The 18,660-nt window shown below is 39.2% G+C and overlaps 1 protein-coding gene across 3 annotated transcripts in view; it reads left to right on the top strand.

Annotated features, from left to right (window-relative positions):
• TRIM55 (tripartite motif containing 55) overlaps positions 1-18,660 on the top strand; it is a 56,021-nt gene that overhangs the window by 6,650 nt on the left and 30,711 nt on the right. For all 3 annotated transcript variants that reach the window (XM_049781821.1, XM_049781820.1, XM_049781819.1), the window contains exons 3-4: positions 10,555-10,720; positions 11,708-11,803. In XM_049781821.1, the coding sequence (XP_049637778.1) occupies positions 10,555-10,720; positions 11,708-11,803 (262 nt within the window). The remainder of the gene's footprint in view (positions 1-10,554; positions 10,721-11,707; positions 11,804-18,660) is intronic.

Below are 18,660 nucleotides of genomic sequence, written 5' to 3'. Positions count from 1 at the left end.
TATTTATTTCTTTTTCTTTTAAGTAAGGCTTCAGCAGGAAACAAATGTACATTTACATTATTCTATATTTAATGAAAAGAACAATCTAATTTTTAGACATGAGTAGAAGAGGAGCCTAAAAGAATTTAAGTAACTTGCTTGAGTCTACACAGCCAGCATATGGAGCTGAATTGGAGCAAGATTTAAGATCAGTTTGATTATAAATGTACTGCCTGAAATACCACCCGTCAGGAGACTCAGGGATGGTCCCTCTGATCTCAGAGACCAGAGTCTCATCTGTATTGAACCCTGAGGCACCTTGCTCTAAAACTACAACTCTTTATGCTTGTGTGTTTTATTTTGTCTTTGGGTCATACCCAGCAGTGTGTAGGGTTTAGTCCTGGATCTGTGCTCAGAAATCACTCCTGGTAGGTTCAGGGGACCACATAGGATGCTAGAAATTGAGCCAAGTCAGCTACATGCAAGGCTAATACACAACCTGCTGTGCTATTTCTTCAGTCCACTGGCTCTTTTTTATTACTTTATTTAAACACCAAGGTTATAAGGTTGCTCATAATAAAGTACTTGGTTGTTTTATATTTTACAGCTACAAAGTTGTTCATGATTGACTTTCAGTCATACAACTCTTCACCAGTGCACATTTCCCTATTTCTCACCACCAATGTCCCCAGTTTCCCTTCAATCCTCTCCCTGTCCTCTCCACTGCCTGTTTCTGGCAGATTTCTTCTTCTTCTTCTTCTTCTTCTTCTTCTTCTTCTTCTTCTTCTTCTTCTTCTTCTTCTTCTTCTTCTTCTTCTTCTTCTTCTTCTTCTTCTTCTTCTTCTTCTTCTTCTTCTTCTTCCTCCTCCTCCTCCTTCTTTTTCCTTATTTCTTCTTCTTTCTTCTTTTCTTTGTCTTCTTTTTCTTCTTCCTTCTTCGTCTTCTTTCTTCTTTTCTTCTTTCTTATTCTTCTTTTCTTCTTTGTCTTCTCTCTTCCTCCTTCTTTTCTTCTTTCTTCTTCTTATTCCTCCTCCTTTTTTCTTCTTTTTCTTCCTCTTCTTTCTTCCTCCTCCACTTCCTCCTCATCTTCATTTCTTCTTTTCTTTACTTTTCTTCTCTTTCTTCTTTTTCTTCCTCTCCTTTTGCTCTTCCTTTATCTTTTCTTCTCCTTTTCCTCTTTCTTTTTCCTTCTTTCTTTTTTCTTCTTCTATGTCTCTATCTCTCTTCCTTTTTTCTCTTTTAGACACTATGGTTTGCAATATTGTTACTGAACGGGTAGAGAGCATATCACTGTAACTCCTTTCAGCAGCCAGTTCTTGTGCAAAGTGATCATTAATATAGTGGTATCTTCTCTGCCCCAACTGCAGCTTTCTAGTCTTTGTGGCAAGCTTCGTATCATAGACTACTCCTTTTGGATCTCATTTCTATAGTTATCTTTACTATAATAATATTATTACCATCCTTTTTTATATCCCACAAATGAATGTGATGGTTCTATATCTATCCTTATCCCTCTGACTGATTTTGCTCAGCATAATACTCTTTATATCTATCGATGTATAAGAAAATTCCATGACTCCATTTTTCCTAATAGCTGCATAGTATTCCATTCACCGTGTAGATGTACCACAGTTTCTTTAGTTACTCATATGTTCTTGGGCTTAATAACCAAATTCTGGTTATTGTGAAGTGTTGCAACACACAGGAATTCATAGGGCTTTTCAGCATTGTTTTTTGGAGCTCCTAGGATATATTTTTTAGAAGTGATATAGCTGGGTCATACAGGGGCTCAGTTTCTAGATTTTTTTTGAGAAATATCCATATTGTTTTCCAAAAAGGTAGAATTAGTTGACATTTCTATGAACAGTGAATGAGAGACCCTTTCTATCAGAATCCATACCATCACTGTTTGTTCTTGATCTTTGTGATGTGTGCCAGTCTCTGTAAAACCACAAATCTTGAGCTGACCTATTTTCACTACATAAAATGCATTTATGGGCCTTATAGATATTTCTAAGAGCTGAGCATCTGTTTTTTTCATGCATGAAGCTTCTGTTTGCCTCAAGCACCTGAGTCACAGGATTGACCCAGAGCATAGAGACAGGAATAAGCTCCAAAAAGCCTGGGTTTGGAATTCCTCAAAGATTAACAATGTTTCTATATCTTTTTTATATATATGATGTTTGCCCCAATTCTGTTGTATGTTTTAGATTGTCTAAAAATTTATTATACACCCATTTATAAGTGGCTATACATCTAGGTCTTTGGTGCTTACCTAAACAAGAAAAATATTAAAAAGAATGTAGGTTGCAGCTCATAGTATAGATTGCATTATTGAAGAAATAAATAAATTTAATAAAAACTAAGTGAAAAGCATTATGGATGGTTCTATAATTTTCAGTGTCTGCATGTACTTCGGTTAGAGCTGTTAACATTAGAATCATGCCTGGGAAGCACTCTGTCATTGGGAAAAGACTCCCTATCAAAGTGCTCAGACACTTGCTTAATATGGAAGGGAAGGTCTCAGATGTAGGGAATCCTTTGGCCAAGCAATGAACAAATCACCATTCTTCATCTTTACCTAACATCCTATGAGCTCATTTGATAAATGAGTCTTCCATTGATAGAAACTGGCTGTTCTCATCTTTTGCCAATCACAAGGACCAACTATGATTTTTTTATTTAACATGCTTTCTCTAGATAAGTGTCTTTATACTAGAGCATAGGATATACTGCCCCTTAATCCCTAAACCTCTTTCATTTGTCCCTCATTCATTCTATAGCATGTAGTGAGCACCACTTTCTAATGTAATTTGCCCTGGATCATAGAGGAAGTAATTTTTTTATATTTTATTTAAACACCTTGATTACATACATGATTGTGTTTGGGTTTCAGTCATGTGAAGAACACCACCCATCACCAGTTCAAGGTTCCCATCACCAATGTCCCAAATCTCCCTCCTCCCCACCCGATCCCCGCCTGTACTCTAGACAGGCCCTCCATTTCCCTCATACATTCTCATTATTAGGACAGTTCAAAATGTAGTTATTTCTCTAACTAAACTCATCACTCTTTGTGGTGAGCTTCCTGAAGTGAGCTGTAACATCCAGCTCTTTTCTCTTCTGAGTCTGAAAATTATTATTGCAAGAATGTCTTTCATTTTTCTTAAAACCCATAGATGAGTGAGACCATTCTGCGTTTCTCTCTCTCTCTCTCTCTCTCTCTCTCTCTCTCTCTCTCTCTCTCTCTCTCTCTCTCTGACTTATTTCACTCAGCATAATAGATTCTGTGTACATCCATGTATAGGAAAATTTCATGACTTCATTTCTCCTGACAGCTGCATAATATTCCATTGTGTATTTGTACCACAGTTTCTTTAGCCATTCGTTTGTTGAAGGGCATCTTGGTTGTTTCCAGAGTCTTGCTATGGTAAATAGTGCTGCAATGAATATAGGTGTAAGGAAGGGGTTTTTGTATTGTATTTTTGTGTTCCTAGGGTATATTCCTAGGAGTGTATAGCTGGATCGTATGGGAGCTCGATTTCCAGTTTTTGGAGGAATCTCCATATTGCTTTCCATAAAGGTTGAACTAGACAGCATTCCCACCAGCAGTGGATAAGAGTTCCTTCTCTCCACATCCCCACCAATACTGTTAATTCTCATTCTTTGTGATGTGTGCCATTCTCTGAGGTGGTATCTCATAGTTGTTTTGATTTGCATCTCCCTGATGATTAGTGATGTGGAGCATTTTTTCAAGTGTCTTTTGGACATTTGTATTTCTTCTTTGTCAAAGTGTCTGTCCATTTCTTCTCCCCATTTTTTAGGATTTCTTGCTCCTTTATCAAAAATTAGGTGATTGTATGTCTGGGGAACATTTTCTGAGTATTCAAGTTTCTAGAAACTTTTTTTTGGTAGAGTCTTTAGGGTTTTCTATGTAGAGTATCATGTCATCTGCAAACAGTGAAAGCTTGACTTCTTCCTTTTCTATCTGGATTCCCTTGATATCTTTTTCTTGCCTAATCACTATAGTGAGTACTTCCAGTGCTATGTTGAATAGGAGTGGTGAGAGAGGACAGTCTTGTCTTGTGCCAGAATTTAGAGGGAAGGCTTTTAGTTTTTCTCCATTGAGGATATTTGTCACTGGCTTGTGGTATATGGCCTTCACTATATTGAGAAAGGTGCCTTCCATTCCCATCTTGCTGAGAGTTTTGATCAAGAATGGGCGTTGGACCTTATCAAATGCTTTCTCTGCATCTATTGATATGATCATGTGGTTTTTATTTTTCTTGTTGTTGATGTTGTGTATTATGTTGATAGATTTACGGATGTTAAACCATCCTTGCATTCCTGGGATAAAACCTACTTGATCATAGTGGATAATCTTCTTAATGAGGCATTGAATCCTATTTGCCAGGATTTTGTTGAGGATCTTTGCATCTGCATTCATCAGCAATATTGGTCTGTAATTTTCTTTTTTGGTAGCATCTCTGTCTGGTTTAGGTATCAAGGTGATGTTGGCTTCATAAAAGCTATTTGGAAGTGTTTCCATTCGTTCAATTTCATGAAAGAGTCTTGCCAGGATTGGTAGTAGTTCCTCTTGGAAATTTTGAAAGAATTCATTAGTGAACCCATCTGGACCTGGGCTTTTGTTTTTGGGCAGACATTTGATTACCGTTTTAATTTCATCAGTAGTGATGGGGGTGTTTAGATATGCTACATCCTCTTCCTTCCACCGTGGAAGATTATAAGAGTCCAAGAATTTATCCACTTCTTCCAGGTTCTCATTTTTAGTGGCGTAGAGTTTCTCAAAGTAGTTTCTGATTACCCTTTGAATCTCTGTCATATCAGTAGTGATCTCTCCTTTTTCATTAATAATACGAGTTATCAAGTTTCTCTCTCTTTCTTTGTTAGTATTGCCAGTGGTCTATCAATCTTGTTTATTTTTTCAAAGAACCAACTTCTGCTTTCATTGATCTTTCGGATTGTTTTTTGGGTTTCCATTTCGTTGATTTCTGCTCTCAGCTTTGCTATTTCCTTCTGTCTCCCTATTTTTGGGTCCTTTTGTTGAGCACTTTCCAGTTCTATGAGCTGCATCATTAAGCTACTCAGGTAAGCCCCTTCTTCCTTCCTGATGTGTGCTTGAAAAGCTATAAATTTTCCTCTCAGCACTGCTTTTGCTGTGTCCCATTAAGTTCTGATAGTTTGTGTCTTTATTGTCATTTGTTTCCAGGAACCTTTTTATTTCCTCCTTGATTTCATCTCGGACCCACTGGTTGTTGAGTATGAGGCTGTTTAACTTCCAGGTGTTAAAGTTTTTCTTCTGTGTCCCTTTGGAATTCACAAATAATTTCAGAGCCTTGTGGTCAGCGAAGGTAGTCTGCAAAATTTCTATCCTCTTGATCTTATGGAGGTATGTTTTATGTGCCAGCATGTAGTCTATCCTGGAGAATGTCCCATGTACATTGGAGAAGAATGTGTCTCCAGGTTTCTGGGGATGGAGTATCCTATATATATCCACTAGGCCTCTTTCTTCCATTTCTCTCCTCAGGTCTAGTATGTTCTTGTTGGGTTTCAGTCCTATTTTGGTTGACCTATCCAGTGTTGACAAAGGCATGTTGAGGTCCCCCACAATTATTGTGTTGTTATTGATATTATTTTCAGATTTGTCAACAATTGTATTAACTATTTTGCTGGCCCCTCATTCCGTGCATATATGTTTAGGAGAGTTATTTCTTCCTGCTCTACATACCCTTTGATTAATATAAAATATCCATCTTTGTCCCTTACAACCTTCCTGAGTATAAAGTTTGCATTATCTGATGTTAGTATGGCCACTCCAGCTTTTTTATGGGTGTTGTTTGCTTGGATAATTTTTCTCCAGCCTATTATTTTGAGTCTATGTTTGTTCTGACTATTCAGATGTGTTTCTTGTAGGCAGCAGAAGGTTGGATTGAGTTTTTTGATCCATTTAGCCACTCTGTGTCTCTTAACTGGTGCATTTAGTCCATTGACATTGAGAGAAAGAATTGTCCTGGGATTTAATGCCATCTTTATATCGAAATTTGGTGTGTCTTTTGGTTAGTCTTGTCTTCAATTAGGTCTTTCAGTTTTTCTCTTAAGACTGGTTTTGAGTCTGTAAAGTTACTGAGCTACTTTTTGTCTGTGAAACCATGTATTCTTCCGTCAAACTGGAAAGTGAGTTTTGCTGGGTACAGTATTCTAGGTGAAGCATTCATTTCATTCCACCTTGTCACAATATCCCACCACTGCTTTCTGGCCTTGAGTGTTTCTGGTGACATGTCTGCTGTAAATATCAAGGATGCTCCCTTGAATGTAATTTCCCTTTTTGATCTTGCTGTTTTCAGAATTCTGTCTCTATCTGTGGGATTTGTCATTGTGACTAGGATGTGTCTTGGGGTGGTTTTTCTGGGGTCTCTTTTGGTTGGTACTCTTCGGGCATGCAGGATTTGATCACATATATTCTTTAGCTCTGGAAGTTTCTCTTTAATGATGTTCTTGACCGTTGATTCTTCGTGGAAATTTTTTTCCTGGGCCTCTGGTACTCCAATGATTCTCAAGTTGTTTCTGTTGAGCTTATCGTAGACTTCTATTTTCATCTGTTCCCATTCTTTGACTAATTTTTCCATTGTCTGTTCATTTGCTTTAAGTTTTTTTCCAGTCTCTCCTGCTGTATGGAATTGTTATTTATCTCATCTTCCACAGCACCAAGTCTATTGTCAGCTTCTGTTACCCTGTCCCAGAGCTTATCCATTTTGTCATTCACTTCGTTTACTTAGTTTTTCAGTCCTGTTAGTTGACATGTTATTTCAGTTTGGAGTTTTGTGATTTCTGCCTTCATGTTTTCTTGGTTCTTATTAGTGTTCTGTTCAACACTATCCATGGTTTCTTTGAGTTCTTTGAGCATCTTCCATATTGCTTGTCTAAAGTCCTTATCTGAGAAGTTGAGTAGTTGTTTGGTCATTATCTGGTCATCAGAATTGACATCTTCATTCTCTATGTCTGATGCTGGCCTGCGTTGTTTCCCCATGTCACACTTGTTTTGTGGGTTTTTCTACGTGTTGTGGTGGTATTCATTGGCTAAATGATGTAGGCAGCCACACTCCTCTGGCTCCGCCCTTTCTGGGTGGGTCGACTTGCCTTCAAGGGAGGGGAGTCCTCCATGGATGAAGCCTCACACAGGATCAAATCTTAGGCCCGAGCACGCAATCTTAGGCCGAGCACGCAGCAGAGAAGACAGTCCAGAGAGAAATGCTGGGCTTCAGTGATCCAGCACAGTTCTTAGTGTGATATTTTCTTCTTGTTGCGATGGTGTTCTTTCCTTCGAAAGAGTGCATGGCCGCGTAGCTAAGTGCTCTTCTGGAGTCTCTTTTCGGCCCACTCCCAAGAGGTTCACGAGAGAGGAACTAATTTAAAAATTTAAATTTAAAAAAAATTCAAAAAAAATTTAAAGTAGAGGAACTAATTTAAAAGGGGAAAGTGAAACAAGAAATTGCCCCAGAATCTATACCATCACTGTTTGTTCTTGTTCTTTGTGATGTGTGCCAGTCTCTGTAAAACCATAAATCTTGAGCTGAGCTATTTTAACCTCAAATAGCTCATAATTTTTTAAAAAATAATTTTTATTTTGAAGTAGCTCATAATTTTTATCAAAGAAATAGGAAGGCCTAAGAGGGGGAGTAACTTTATCAGTTGTAAAATTGAATTTCTTCATTTGGCTTTCAAGCCTATGATAGATATCAAGCCAGGAGATCAAAGGATTCAAGAAATACATATTACTATAAAATTAAAAAAAAAGTTCTTTTGTGGGGGCCGGGTAGGTGGCGCTGGAGGTAAGGTGTCTGCCTTGCAAGCGCTAGCCAAGGAAGGACCGCGGTTCGATCCCCCGGCGTCCCATATGGTCCCCCCAAGCCAGGGGCGATTTCTGAGCACATAGCCAGGAGTAACCCCTGAGCGTCAAATGGGTGTGGCCCAAAAACCAAAAAAAAAAAAAAAGTTCTTTTGTGAAATCAAGTTCTAAAACCTTAAAGCTAGATGTCACCTAATTTCCTTACTATATTTGGGGGTCCTCTTCCAAATTACCTCAATTTCAAACACTTGACTTCTATCTAGTGATTAATATACCTAAATCAGTAGTTCTCTTCCTTTGTCTAAATAATGGACATGCAAATACATGATCCCAGCCATCTATATGAGTGGTTGAACTGGTGATGTGGTAAAGCACTTGCATTGCATCTGTGAATTTCTGGGTTTGCACTGCAATACCAAGAGTTTATGAAATTTGTATTCATTATCACACTACGAAGTTTATTTTACATTGTGATCCAATGACCAGTACATGCATGTTTAGCCTTACATTCATTATATTATTTCAAGTATAATGGGTATGTGTATTGATGTACATGTGTGTATTTATATATATATATATGTGTGTGTGTGTGTGTGTGTGTGTGTGTGTGTGTGTGTGTGTGTGTATAAAATACAAAGTTCCATATAACAATACTTTTCTTTTCTTTTCTTTTGGTTTTTGGGTCACACCCAGCAACGCTCAGAGGGTTACTCTTAGCTCTATACTCAGAAATCGCTCCTGGAAGGCTCAGGGGACCAGATGGGATACCAGAATTCGAACCACCATCCTTCTGCATGCAAGGCAAACACCCCACTTCCATGCCATCTCTCCAGCCCCAACAATACTTTTTTTACTGTATCTAATTTACAGTATTTCCCATTCTGTTTCTGATTTTTAGTAAAGCTTGCCATGATCTCCTAAATTGATTTCATAGTCCAGTCATTAATTTAATGTCTCATTAAAAGCCTATAGTTTAAAGATTTTTTTTTAATTTTGTTTACTTTTGTAGTCTCCCAAGTAGTGTTCAGGATACATAGAGGTGATAGTTAGGGGTGAGTTTCAGCAGATATGATGCTGTTTGGTCTCTAAGGTGCTGAGAATCACTCCAAACACCCCAGAGCTAAGGCCCCCAAAGCCACATCCCCAACAGTGTAAGTATATGTGTGTAGTGTGTGTGTGTGTGTGTGTGTGTGTGTGTGTGTGTTTTGTGGTGGTGGTGGTAAGGGATAGATGTGAACTCTAGGATTGAATCCAGCAATGCTCAAAGAATCATGTGGTACCTGGAATTGAACTTAGAGTAGGATATTGCTTAGCATGTACCCTAACTACCTCCAAACCCAGTTTTTAAAAAAAAATTTTTTTTGAAAACAACTTAAAAAATTCAGTCCCAAATCTGACATAATTATAAACAATCATATGTTTGGAAACATTAGTAGGTTTTTTGACATATTTAAAATTCCCTAAACTTCTAAAAAATGTATTAGCTCAGTTTTTACTTAAGATATATAAAATCGGGGCCGGGAGGTGGCGCAAGAGGTAAGGTGCCTGCCTTGCCTGCGCTAGCCTTGGACGGACCGCGGTTCGATCCCCCGGTGTCCCATATGGTCCCCCAAGCCAGGAGCGACTTCTGAGCGCATAGCCAGGAGTAACCCCTGAGCGTTACCGGGTGTGGCCCAAAAACCAAAAAAAAAAAAAAAAAAAAAGATATATAAAATCCTGGTATTTTGGATAAGAAGGCTACATCTCCCACTATGCTCTCTAGAGGAGCGAGCTTAGCATAACGCAATTTATCATAATTTTGTCTTGATTGTAATGATGGATCCACAATGATGGGTAGAGGAATGCATAATCATGTGCTGTGAAACTGAGCTGTTCCACCCAGCTACCTAGCAGCAATGATTTGTCACTAGTTCTTTCATGATTTTGGTTCTTCATCTCACAAACATATGCAAACCCAATGCTCCAGTATTAACTTGTTGCAGCTTGGATAAGTTTGGGTTAGTACTGGCCTGCTGGAAAAGTAGAAATGGGATCCACACATTCAAGGTATGTCCCCCAAAATTATTTTCTCATTACCTAAATAAGAAAAAATTAAACCCATAATTTTTAAACCCATGATTAGAAAGTGATGTTTTGGTTTGTTGATTTTTTTTAAATCTTTGAACCACACCTGTCTGTGCTCAGGGCTTACATCTTTCTGGCTCTGCCTGGCAGTGCTAGTGATTCTGGTGGGACTTGAAGGACCATATAGAGTGCCAGGGTTTGAACCCAAATTGCCAGCATGAAAAGGAAAGATTTTACTCCCTGAACTATGACTCTAACCCTTAGAAAGTGATCCTTGAGAAATCAAAGTTCATGTTGGAACAGGGCTAGAGCATACTCCTAACGTGAGAGTCTGGGTTCAATTTTCAGGAATTCCTCTAGTTGGTTTTCAAACCTTCAAACCTTTGAAACTACACATTGTTCCATGGCACACCATGCCCTATGTCTTCACTACCCTATCAGGATGCTCCCCTTACATCTATCAGCACACTACTGCTGACCTCTAGGGAAATGGAATTTAAGCTCTGGGTCATGAAAGGGACTTCGGGTGTTTCCTGGAGCAGATGCTGAAGTGTCCAGGGACTCTCTGAGGTTTGTGTTATGACTACATATCTCCACTCTGCTCTTACTTGAAAGGAATAATTTCTCTCCCTATTTTCTCCCAGACCAGAAAAGAAGTCGGACCAGCCCATGTGTGAGGAACATGAAGAGGAACGCATTAATATCTACTGTCTGAACTGCGAAGTGCCCACTTGCTCTCTGTGCAAGGTCTTCGGGGCACACAAGGATTGCGAAGTGGCTCCCCTCACTCATGTGTTCCAGAGACAGAAGGTAACAGGACCCCCCCAAAAGCTTTCTCTGCAACAATCCATCCCTCCCTGGGGCAGGCTTGTATGCCTCTTACTCAGCTGGAGGCAAGCATAGGCAAAAGATGCCAGACCTAAAAGAAGGGAACAAAAAGGGCTCCCTCTTGCTGTTTCTTTGATCTGTGCTTGACTCAAACCTTGGAGGATGGCAGTGAAGGACAGCTGAAGGTCAGGAATGGGTGCAGAGACAAGAATTCCCTGATTTTTCAGTGCTTTAGAGGTTGATAAAGTCTAGCAATGTTCAAAGACCCTGTTCAAGCTCAGGCTGCTCCCTGGACTTGAATTCAGACTATATAGATAACCAAAGAATACTTTTTGAACTAATCACACAATATGTTTTTTTTTTTTACTACTAAAAGGTAATTTTTTCTCCCCTACTCCTCCTAATGGATTAAGTGACAATGAATGACATTTAGTTAAATAACAACTTTAAAATATTGCCCTCAGTGAGCTTAAATTGGTTTCCTAACCTTTTAGTTTGGGCCTCTTCTCAGGGGGGCTTTCACCTTAGGGTCTTAGCCACAGTGCTCTCAAGAGGATCAAATTCAGTATGTCCTTTTACTTACTGCTAACCTGCCAACCTTATTTCACCAATGGGCCAGTAGGGAACTTGTCCATTTGATTAGAATATATATGAGGTCATGTGCTTCAATAGAAACAGTCATTCTTCCTTGAATTTGAATTCTTCCTAGAATTTGAGCTCTGTAGTCTAAGATCCCCAGTGAGCGGGAGGGTAGGAGAATTTGATGAAAATTATAAATGCTCTTCCCAAATTAATTATGTACATATCACTACAGAAATTTTTTTTTGTAAGTTCAGGATGTTCTCAGGCTCCCCCAAGCACTGCTGTTGCTCTTCAGGGATATTATGGCTTATAGATTAAGGGCAATACTATGAAGATCAGCTGATTAGCAAATCTCTAAGAACTCTGGACCTTCTTTTTCTGCATTAGTCTGAGCTCAGCGATGGCATTGCAATCCTTGTGGGGAGCAACGATCGGGTACAAGGCCTGATCAGCCAGCTGGAAGATACCTGTAAAGCCATTGAGGTAAGTCTTAGCAATCTAAGTAGCCTCTGGGATTGCCTTGGCACTACCATAGCAGTACTAGCTCTAACATTTCAATTTTTCCTCATATAATGACCAATTTCCTGACACATTTCTAAAAACTCTTCATCTCTTGACACAGAAAGAATCCATCCATGTGTCAACAAGGCAGATTTTTCTAATACGTTTTTCTGACTAGTGAAAGATTTCTAGTAATGGAAATGAATATCGTCTACCATTATAGCAACATTTTCTCAAGGAAATACACGCAGTTTTACAAAGAGCTCAGTAATGCAGATTAGGAAGCACATCTGCCCTCTCCCAGGCAAATGTGGATCTGGCTGCAGAAACCAATGGCAAGAAAAAGACCTGTCTGTGATTAGTGAATTGTTCAAAAACTGGGAGCTCATTCAGCCTAGAGTTCTGGCTTTTTCATGTCAGCCCTGACTGTTATACAGTGAACATGCAGTTAAAATTTGTCAAATAAATAAATGTATGACTAGCTCTTTATCTCACACTTAGGTTGGCATATAAAAATATCGCCAACAGGGGGCCGGAGAGGTGGTGCTAGAGGTAAGATGTCTGCCTTGCAAGCGCTAGCCAAGGAAGGACCGCGGTTCGATCCCCCGGCATCCCATATGGTCCCCCCAAGCCAGGGGCGATTTTTGACTACTCAGGAGTAACCCCTGAGCATCAAACGGGTGTGGCCCAAAAATAAAGAAGAAAAGAAAGAAAAAAATATCGCCAACATGGGGCTGGAGCAGGTAGGGTGCTTGCCTTGAATGAGGCTGACTCAGGTTCCATCTCTAGCATCCCACAAGGTCCCCTAAATCTGCCAGTAGTGAACCCCGAACATAGAGTCAAAGGGAAGTCCTGAGCATCATAAAGTGTGGTCCAAAAACAAACAATAGACTATTGCAAATCCATTTCTTCTCAAAAACAAATATCAACTTCAATTGCGGAAAGCAAAATTATTTAACTATTTAGCAGAAAGACAAGTGGGAGGTTTGCAAATTGGTGCTTAGAGATTACTCCTGGCTATGCACTCAGAAATCACTCCTGACTTGCGGAACATATAGGACGCCTGGGGAGCGAACCATAGTCTGTGCTAGGTCAGCGCATGCAAGGCAAATGCCCTACTACTTGTGCCACTACTCCTGGCCCCTAAACAGTGTTTAATTTTTTTTCTCTTCTCTAAATTTGGGGTTATTTGCCATTTTTGAAAGTTGGGTTTCAAGTAAAGAGAACCGAAGTACAGAACTGTTTAGTTCATGGTTTGTTCTTATCAATAGGGACAAGGCTACTACTCTCTTTGCCTGTTCTCCATTATCTCATCTCTGTCTCCCACTCCTGTTCTCCTACCCATAGTTAACTACTCTAACACATTTCTTGGTCTAATAATGTGGATTGTTTTATAAGCATGTCTCAAGTTTTACAAATGGTGTGTTTCTCATTTTGCCTCTTTCTAAAACTAAGCATTTTGTTAACATCCATTCACATGTACATTTAATCTGTTTTCTATAAGATTGGGACAATCCAATCAGATATCTGCTATAAAGAATTACTGTGAGGAATGAAATAAGCATAAATAGGTGCTTTTTACAGTGACTAGTGGCATTTTCTAAGTTCCCAACACATGTCTTGCTCTTATTATTTATCATTAGAAAGGTGAATCATATCAAAAAAATCAATGGCAGGTTTCTAAAGCATGACTTAATTATCTCTTTTTAGATTTATACGGCATTCAAGTCTTTTCTTCCTCCACATTCATATTCCTGAAATGATACATGATTAATATGGAATCCTCTTATTTACTTACATCCCAGGCCAAATACAACTTATTCATTAAGCAGTGAATCAGCACTCTGCTGTGTTATCCATACTGAGCCTTCCTTGTATAAATAGAAGTGTGTTGCTTGTGGAAAAGTGAGGTCATGTCTATCCTTGATTTTGATCTGGTCTTCCTCAGAGACCTCTGATGGGGATCACCTGGAAATTCCATCAAAACTTTGAGGCTGGAGGACAGGAGAGTGGCCCTGTGGATATTGGTTAGCCTTGAGCAAATGCAAAGGGCACCAGATTCATTTAGCAACCTCAGAGGACATGGGGGTGGGGGAGCAAGGCTAGGAGCGTCTTCCTGGACACCAGACAGAGTAGCAATCAGAAGCAGCTGTTTTTCCTTTCACTCTTGAGAACACAACAAGACAGAACAGGTTGGAGGTTAAGTCAGCAGATAGATATCAGGAAGAGCTTTTGAATACTGAAGGTCAGGATTATAACCACTATCATTACTCACAAAAACATCTGTCAAATGACAGACAGTTTCATAGGTATTTGCAGCTTACTGGGAAGGATGTATAATAGTTCCCTGCACCATTTTATTTTTTGGGTTTTATTTTGTTTTGTTATGCATTTCAAAAACATACTCAGGGCTTACTTTTGATTCTGTACTTAGGGATCACTCCTGGCAGTGCTTGTGGGACATATGCTCCCCCATGCCTATCAGGAGTGATTCCTGAGTGCAGAGCTCTGAATAACTCCTGACTACTGCTGGTGTAGCCACAGTATTCCCAAAATTAGTAAAATAAAGAAATATTGAAGAAGCACAACTCTGATAAGCAGAGTCCTATCAGGACACTTTAAGTAGCTCATCTGGAAAATGCACCAGTTAGCTCAAACCCTCTCAGAGGTATCTGCCATTTTCTACTAAATACAAACAACTCCACTTTAAAAGACCCTGAAAACAGAGCACTGCCACCATGAGCCATGAGCTCATGGCCACAATGAGCACCTGTCATCCAAAAGTATCTTTTGTTCTTCCACGGTCACATCCACAGGTTTAACCTCAGAGAAGTTTGTCCAGTCTGCAAGGCAACACAGAGTAAACCTCTATGGGCCTTCACTTGAAGTCCATGGTCCTATATTGTCAGGCTAGCAAATTATATCCCAGAAGTCAAGATCACAGAACTTCCTTCCTTCTGTATGGTGTGCTTGTTTGTCTTTCTGACCATGCTTGCTACCTGCTACAGATATTTTTAGAAAAATATGTGGTGGCACTCAGCTGTGGTTAAAGAATTTTCTTTTCTGGGGGTGGGTTGGGGCAAAGAATCTCTCTGAGATGGGAAATCAAGTAATCCTAAGAGAGACTCTGTCTTTCTCAATTATTTCATCTCTTCCAATGTTGGTTCCTAACACCAGCCCTTTGAGACTGGAGCCCTTCCTTATATTATGTAATGCCTTGCAGGAGTGGCTTGGGAAGGCTCTGAGCCAATATGAGCCTTGGAAAACTACAACTGTAGATTCTTTACCTGACCTTTAAAAATGTATGTAGGCCCAGGGAGATGGCTCAGAGGGCTGGGGCATATGCTTTACATATGAGAGGCCCAGGTTCTATTCCTGTATAACATCTAAATAATGCCATCCGCTCCAGCACCTTGAGGAGCAACCTATAAGTACCCAAGCAAAGAAAAGCCCCAAAACCAAAAGAAAAGAAATTAAATGTATGTAGCTGATGCGAAGTCACTATGATGAGGAGGCTGCTTTGAGGACAATGCTTACAAAGAGAAGTTTGGAGTGATTCAGAGCTCCTGTGGCATCTTCCCTCTTTACTCTAGGTCATAGCTAGGGATATAGCCATCAGTGTTTTTAGCTCTCTTGGCTGGGAACTAAACTGTTCCCAGGACTCTAGACTGTAGGCTAATGAAAGATCTTCTGGACTATTCTAAGAAGAGCCCATCATGGTCTGACACTACCTTGTCTACCCAAATTATGAGATATCTTGGAATGGGCTGAGACTATAGTGTGAGTAGAGAAGTTCTCTGCTTCTAGACTAACACACTTAGCTATCATTTCACATCACTATAAAACATTTTCTTTTTCTTACTCTTGACAAATGTCATTTAACCTATATCACTGGACTACTCAAGGATCAGGCTATTAATTTTGGTCCTTCCTAGTCAGGGAGACTTAGAAATGCTTGCTAAGGGGAAGCAACTAGAAAGTGAATAATAGCTGATTGCTAGTATCTTCAATCCTAAAAAAAATGATAACTTTCATAAGAACCCCAGTGAGTTTTCTCTGAAAACGAATCCATTGCACTTTTAAAATAGTTATTTTACCGAACAACTTCAAGACATTTAATATGTCGTTACAAATAAAAGTTTGAATGTAATAAGTCATTTTAATAGGCATATCAGAATTTTGAAGACAAGCTAACATGTGCTTTAGAAATAGATTTTAGAATTTAAATTTTAGCTCTTGACTGTCTGAATTTGGATAATTTACTTAAGTTCTGTTAAGTTCTCAGCTTCCTCAGCAATATTGTAAATATAAGAATACCACCTGCATAATATGCATATTTTAATTATTAAACTATTTTATAAAAATATTGGATTAAAATTTATAGCATTATTAATATTACAAAAGGCATATTTTTTGTTTTTTTTTAAAGGCATAGTTTTATGTTTAATTTTAATACAAGATTAATTGACCCCGAGCATCACCAGGTGTGGCCCCCAAACTAAAAACAATGTAAATTTTTGTATAAAAATTCTCATAACAATATAAATTAATGGTATGGGTGGGTTAAGATATGTAATGCAAACATTTATTTCTGTAAGACACAAAAGAACTAACAAAATGACAAAAATACCAAGAAAAAATATTAATTGAATAATTAAATTAAATTTGGGGAAAAGACACATTTCAGGTACTTGATAGGTATCCCCTTTTTCTTAGGTTCAGCTTAGTAAGATAGACCTACTTTAATGATACTAATCATCTAAACTACTGGTTCACTAGGAGTATCTTTCAAATAGTGTCAAAACAAGACTATTTAGGATAGTACAGTATTATATAGGATACTTGCCTTGGACCCTCAGGTTCCATCCCTGGCATCCCCATATGCTTGCCAGTTTTCCAGGAATAGTTCCTGAGTTCAGAGCCTAAGAAAATCCTGGTCACCACTGGTGTGACCCAAAAATGGATACAAAAACGACACACAAAACTCCAAAACCCCAACAAATAAACAAATAAAAAAATAATACTGTCAAGGTCTTGGTCAACTATAAAGTCAGGGCTAAGTAACTCCTTGCAGAGGGAAAAACAGAAGCTGAATTGTAGTAGATATTAGATTTATTCTTTATCTAAAGAAACTCTATGTGACACAAAATATTGGCAACTAAGAGATGCAACCAAGATCTCCTGGGAAATACTCTGACTTTGCAGCAGGCAGCAGTGACATATCAGCTGCTCGGCTGGCCATGCTCTCCTAGCTGTTTCTGAATCCTGGGGTTCAAAGTATGATGGGTACACGTGGTCCCCAGCCTTCAGAGTTTTTACTCAAGTATTATTTGTCAGTTCAGAAAAAGCCTGAAATTGAGAACTTCAGTATTGAAGATAAGAAATTCCACAAATTGCAACAGAAGTGGAATTGATATCATATGTTTATCATACAGTATATGGTGAAAAAGAGCTTGAGTTGGAAGCTGGGAGACTAGGCCATGGTTACTAAAGAGAGGAATGGTCCCACTGAGCACCATGCAAAGATTAGCAGCAGGAAAAAAAAAAAAAAAGATTAGCAGCAGGAGTGCTGAACTCCAGCCTGGGTGCCTGGAGGTGGTTTGTTGGTTTGTTGTTATTTTGTTTTGTGTTGGTTTGAATTTTTTGGTTCCTTTTTAGTCCAGCCTGCTGAGAGCTGGGTCCTCATTTCGTCCACATTCCTGGGCCTTCTGCAAGGGTTTATCAATGAGTCTTTACCAATAAAAGGTTGGATTTGATTGCCTTGGGAGAATCTTCCTACCTTATGCAATGTTTTTTTTTTTTTTTTTTTTTTTGGTTTTTGGGTCACACCCGGCGGTGCTCAGGGGTTACTCCTGGCTGTGTGCTCAGAAATAGCTCCTGGCAGGCACGGGGGACCATATGGGACACCGGGATTCGAACCAACCACCTTTGGTCCTGGATCGGCTGCTTGCAAGGCAAACGCCGCTGTGCTATCTCTCCGGGCCTTTTTTTTAAGCAATTCTTTCTTTGGTATTTTTAACTTCTTATCTGCTTTTTACTTTCTTTTTGGAAAGAAAAGTGAAAAGGGGGTGGGAGAGAAACCTGACTGGGCCTGTATTTTAAATCTGAGTGAGTGCTTTTAGACCCAGACCCAGAGCTGCAGGCCCCAACAAGTGTGTCTCGATGAATGTTGAAGGAATGTGGTGGAGATATGAACGGTCTATGTAGAGCACAGTTGCTCACTGACAAGTGGGGGTCTAAGAGCTTATCTTCAGCTTTATTTTGGTCACAGAGCCATGCTCCTTACATGGTAAGAACAGTGGTCACAATTGCCTTTTCTTTTTTCTTTCTTGATTCTGGCACCTTCCCAACATGGATTACAGGAGTAGTATATTCTATTTATGCCTTAGTACTTACTCTGATGGCACTTCGAAATTTCACAGGTATATAACCTGGGACACTGAAATATCTAAGCATTTACCTGAACTGTAGAGTCAGAAGAGATTTGATCTTAGCAACTGCCCCATTCTTTTTTTTATTGTTGACAAAGTGAATTATAAATCTTTCACAGTAATATTTAAGGCACATAATAGTAATGAAAGAGGGGCATTCCAACCACCAGTGTTGTCCTCCCTCCACGCCTGTTCCAAGCATGCATGCCACTTCCCCTCCTCTATACCACCCCTCCCCGTAATGCTAGTGCAACTGTTCCCCTCCATGTACAGCTTGATGGCGATTGGGAATCATTTCTGTTGTCATTGACTTTGGATTTTGTATACAAATCTTATCATTTTTTATTTCCACCAAATGGACATACTTATTTTATTTCTTTATATATGTTTTAGGGGACTCACACTCAC

Source organism: Suncus etruscus, chromosome 10 (genome assembly GCF_024139225.1).
Source record: "Suncus etruscus isolate mSunEtr1 chromosome 10, mSunEtr1.pri.cur, whole genome shotgun sequence".
Taxonomy (NCBI): Eukaryota; Metazoa; Chordata; class Mammalia; order Eulipotyphla; family Soricidae; genus Suncus; species Suncus etruscus.
This window is presented reverse-complemented; position numbering and strand designations above follow the sequence as displayed.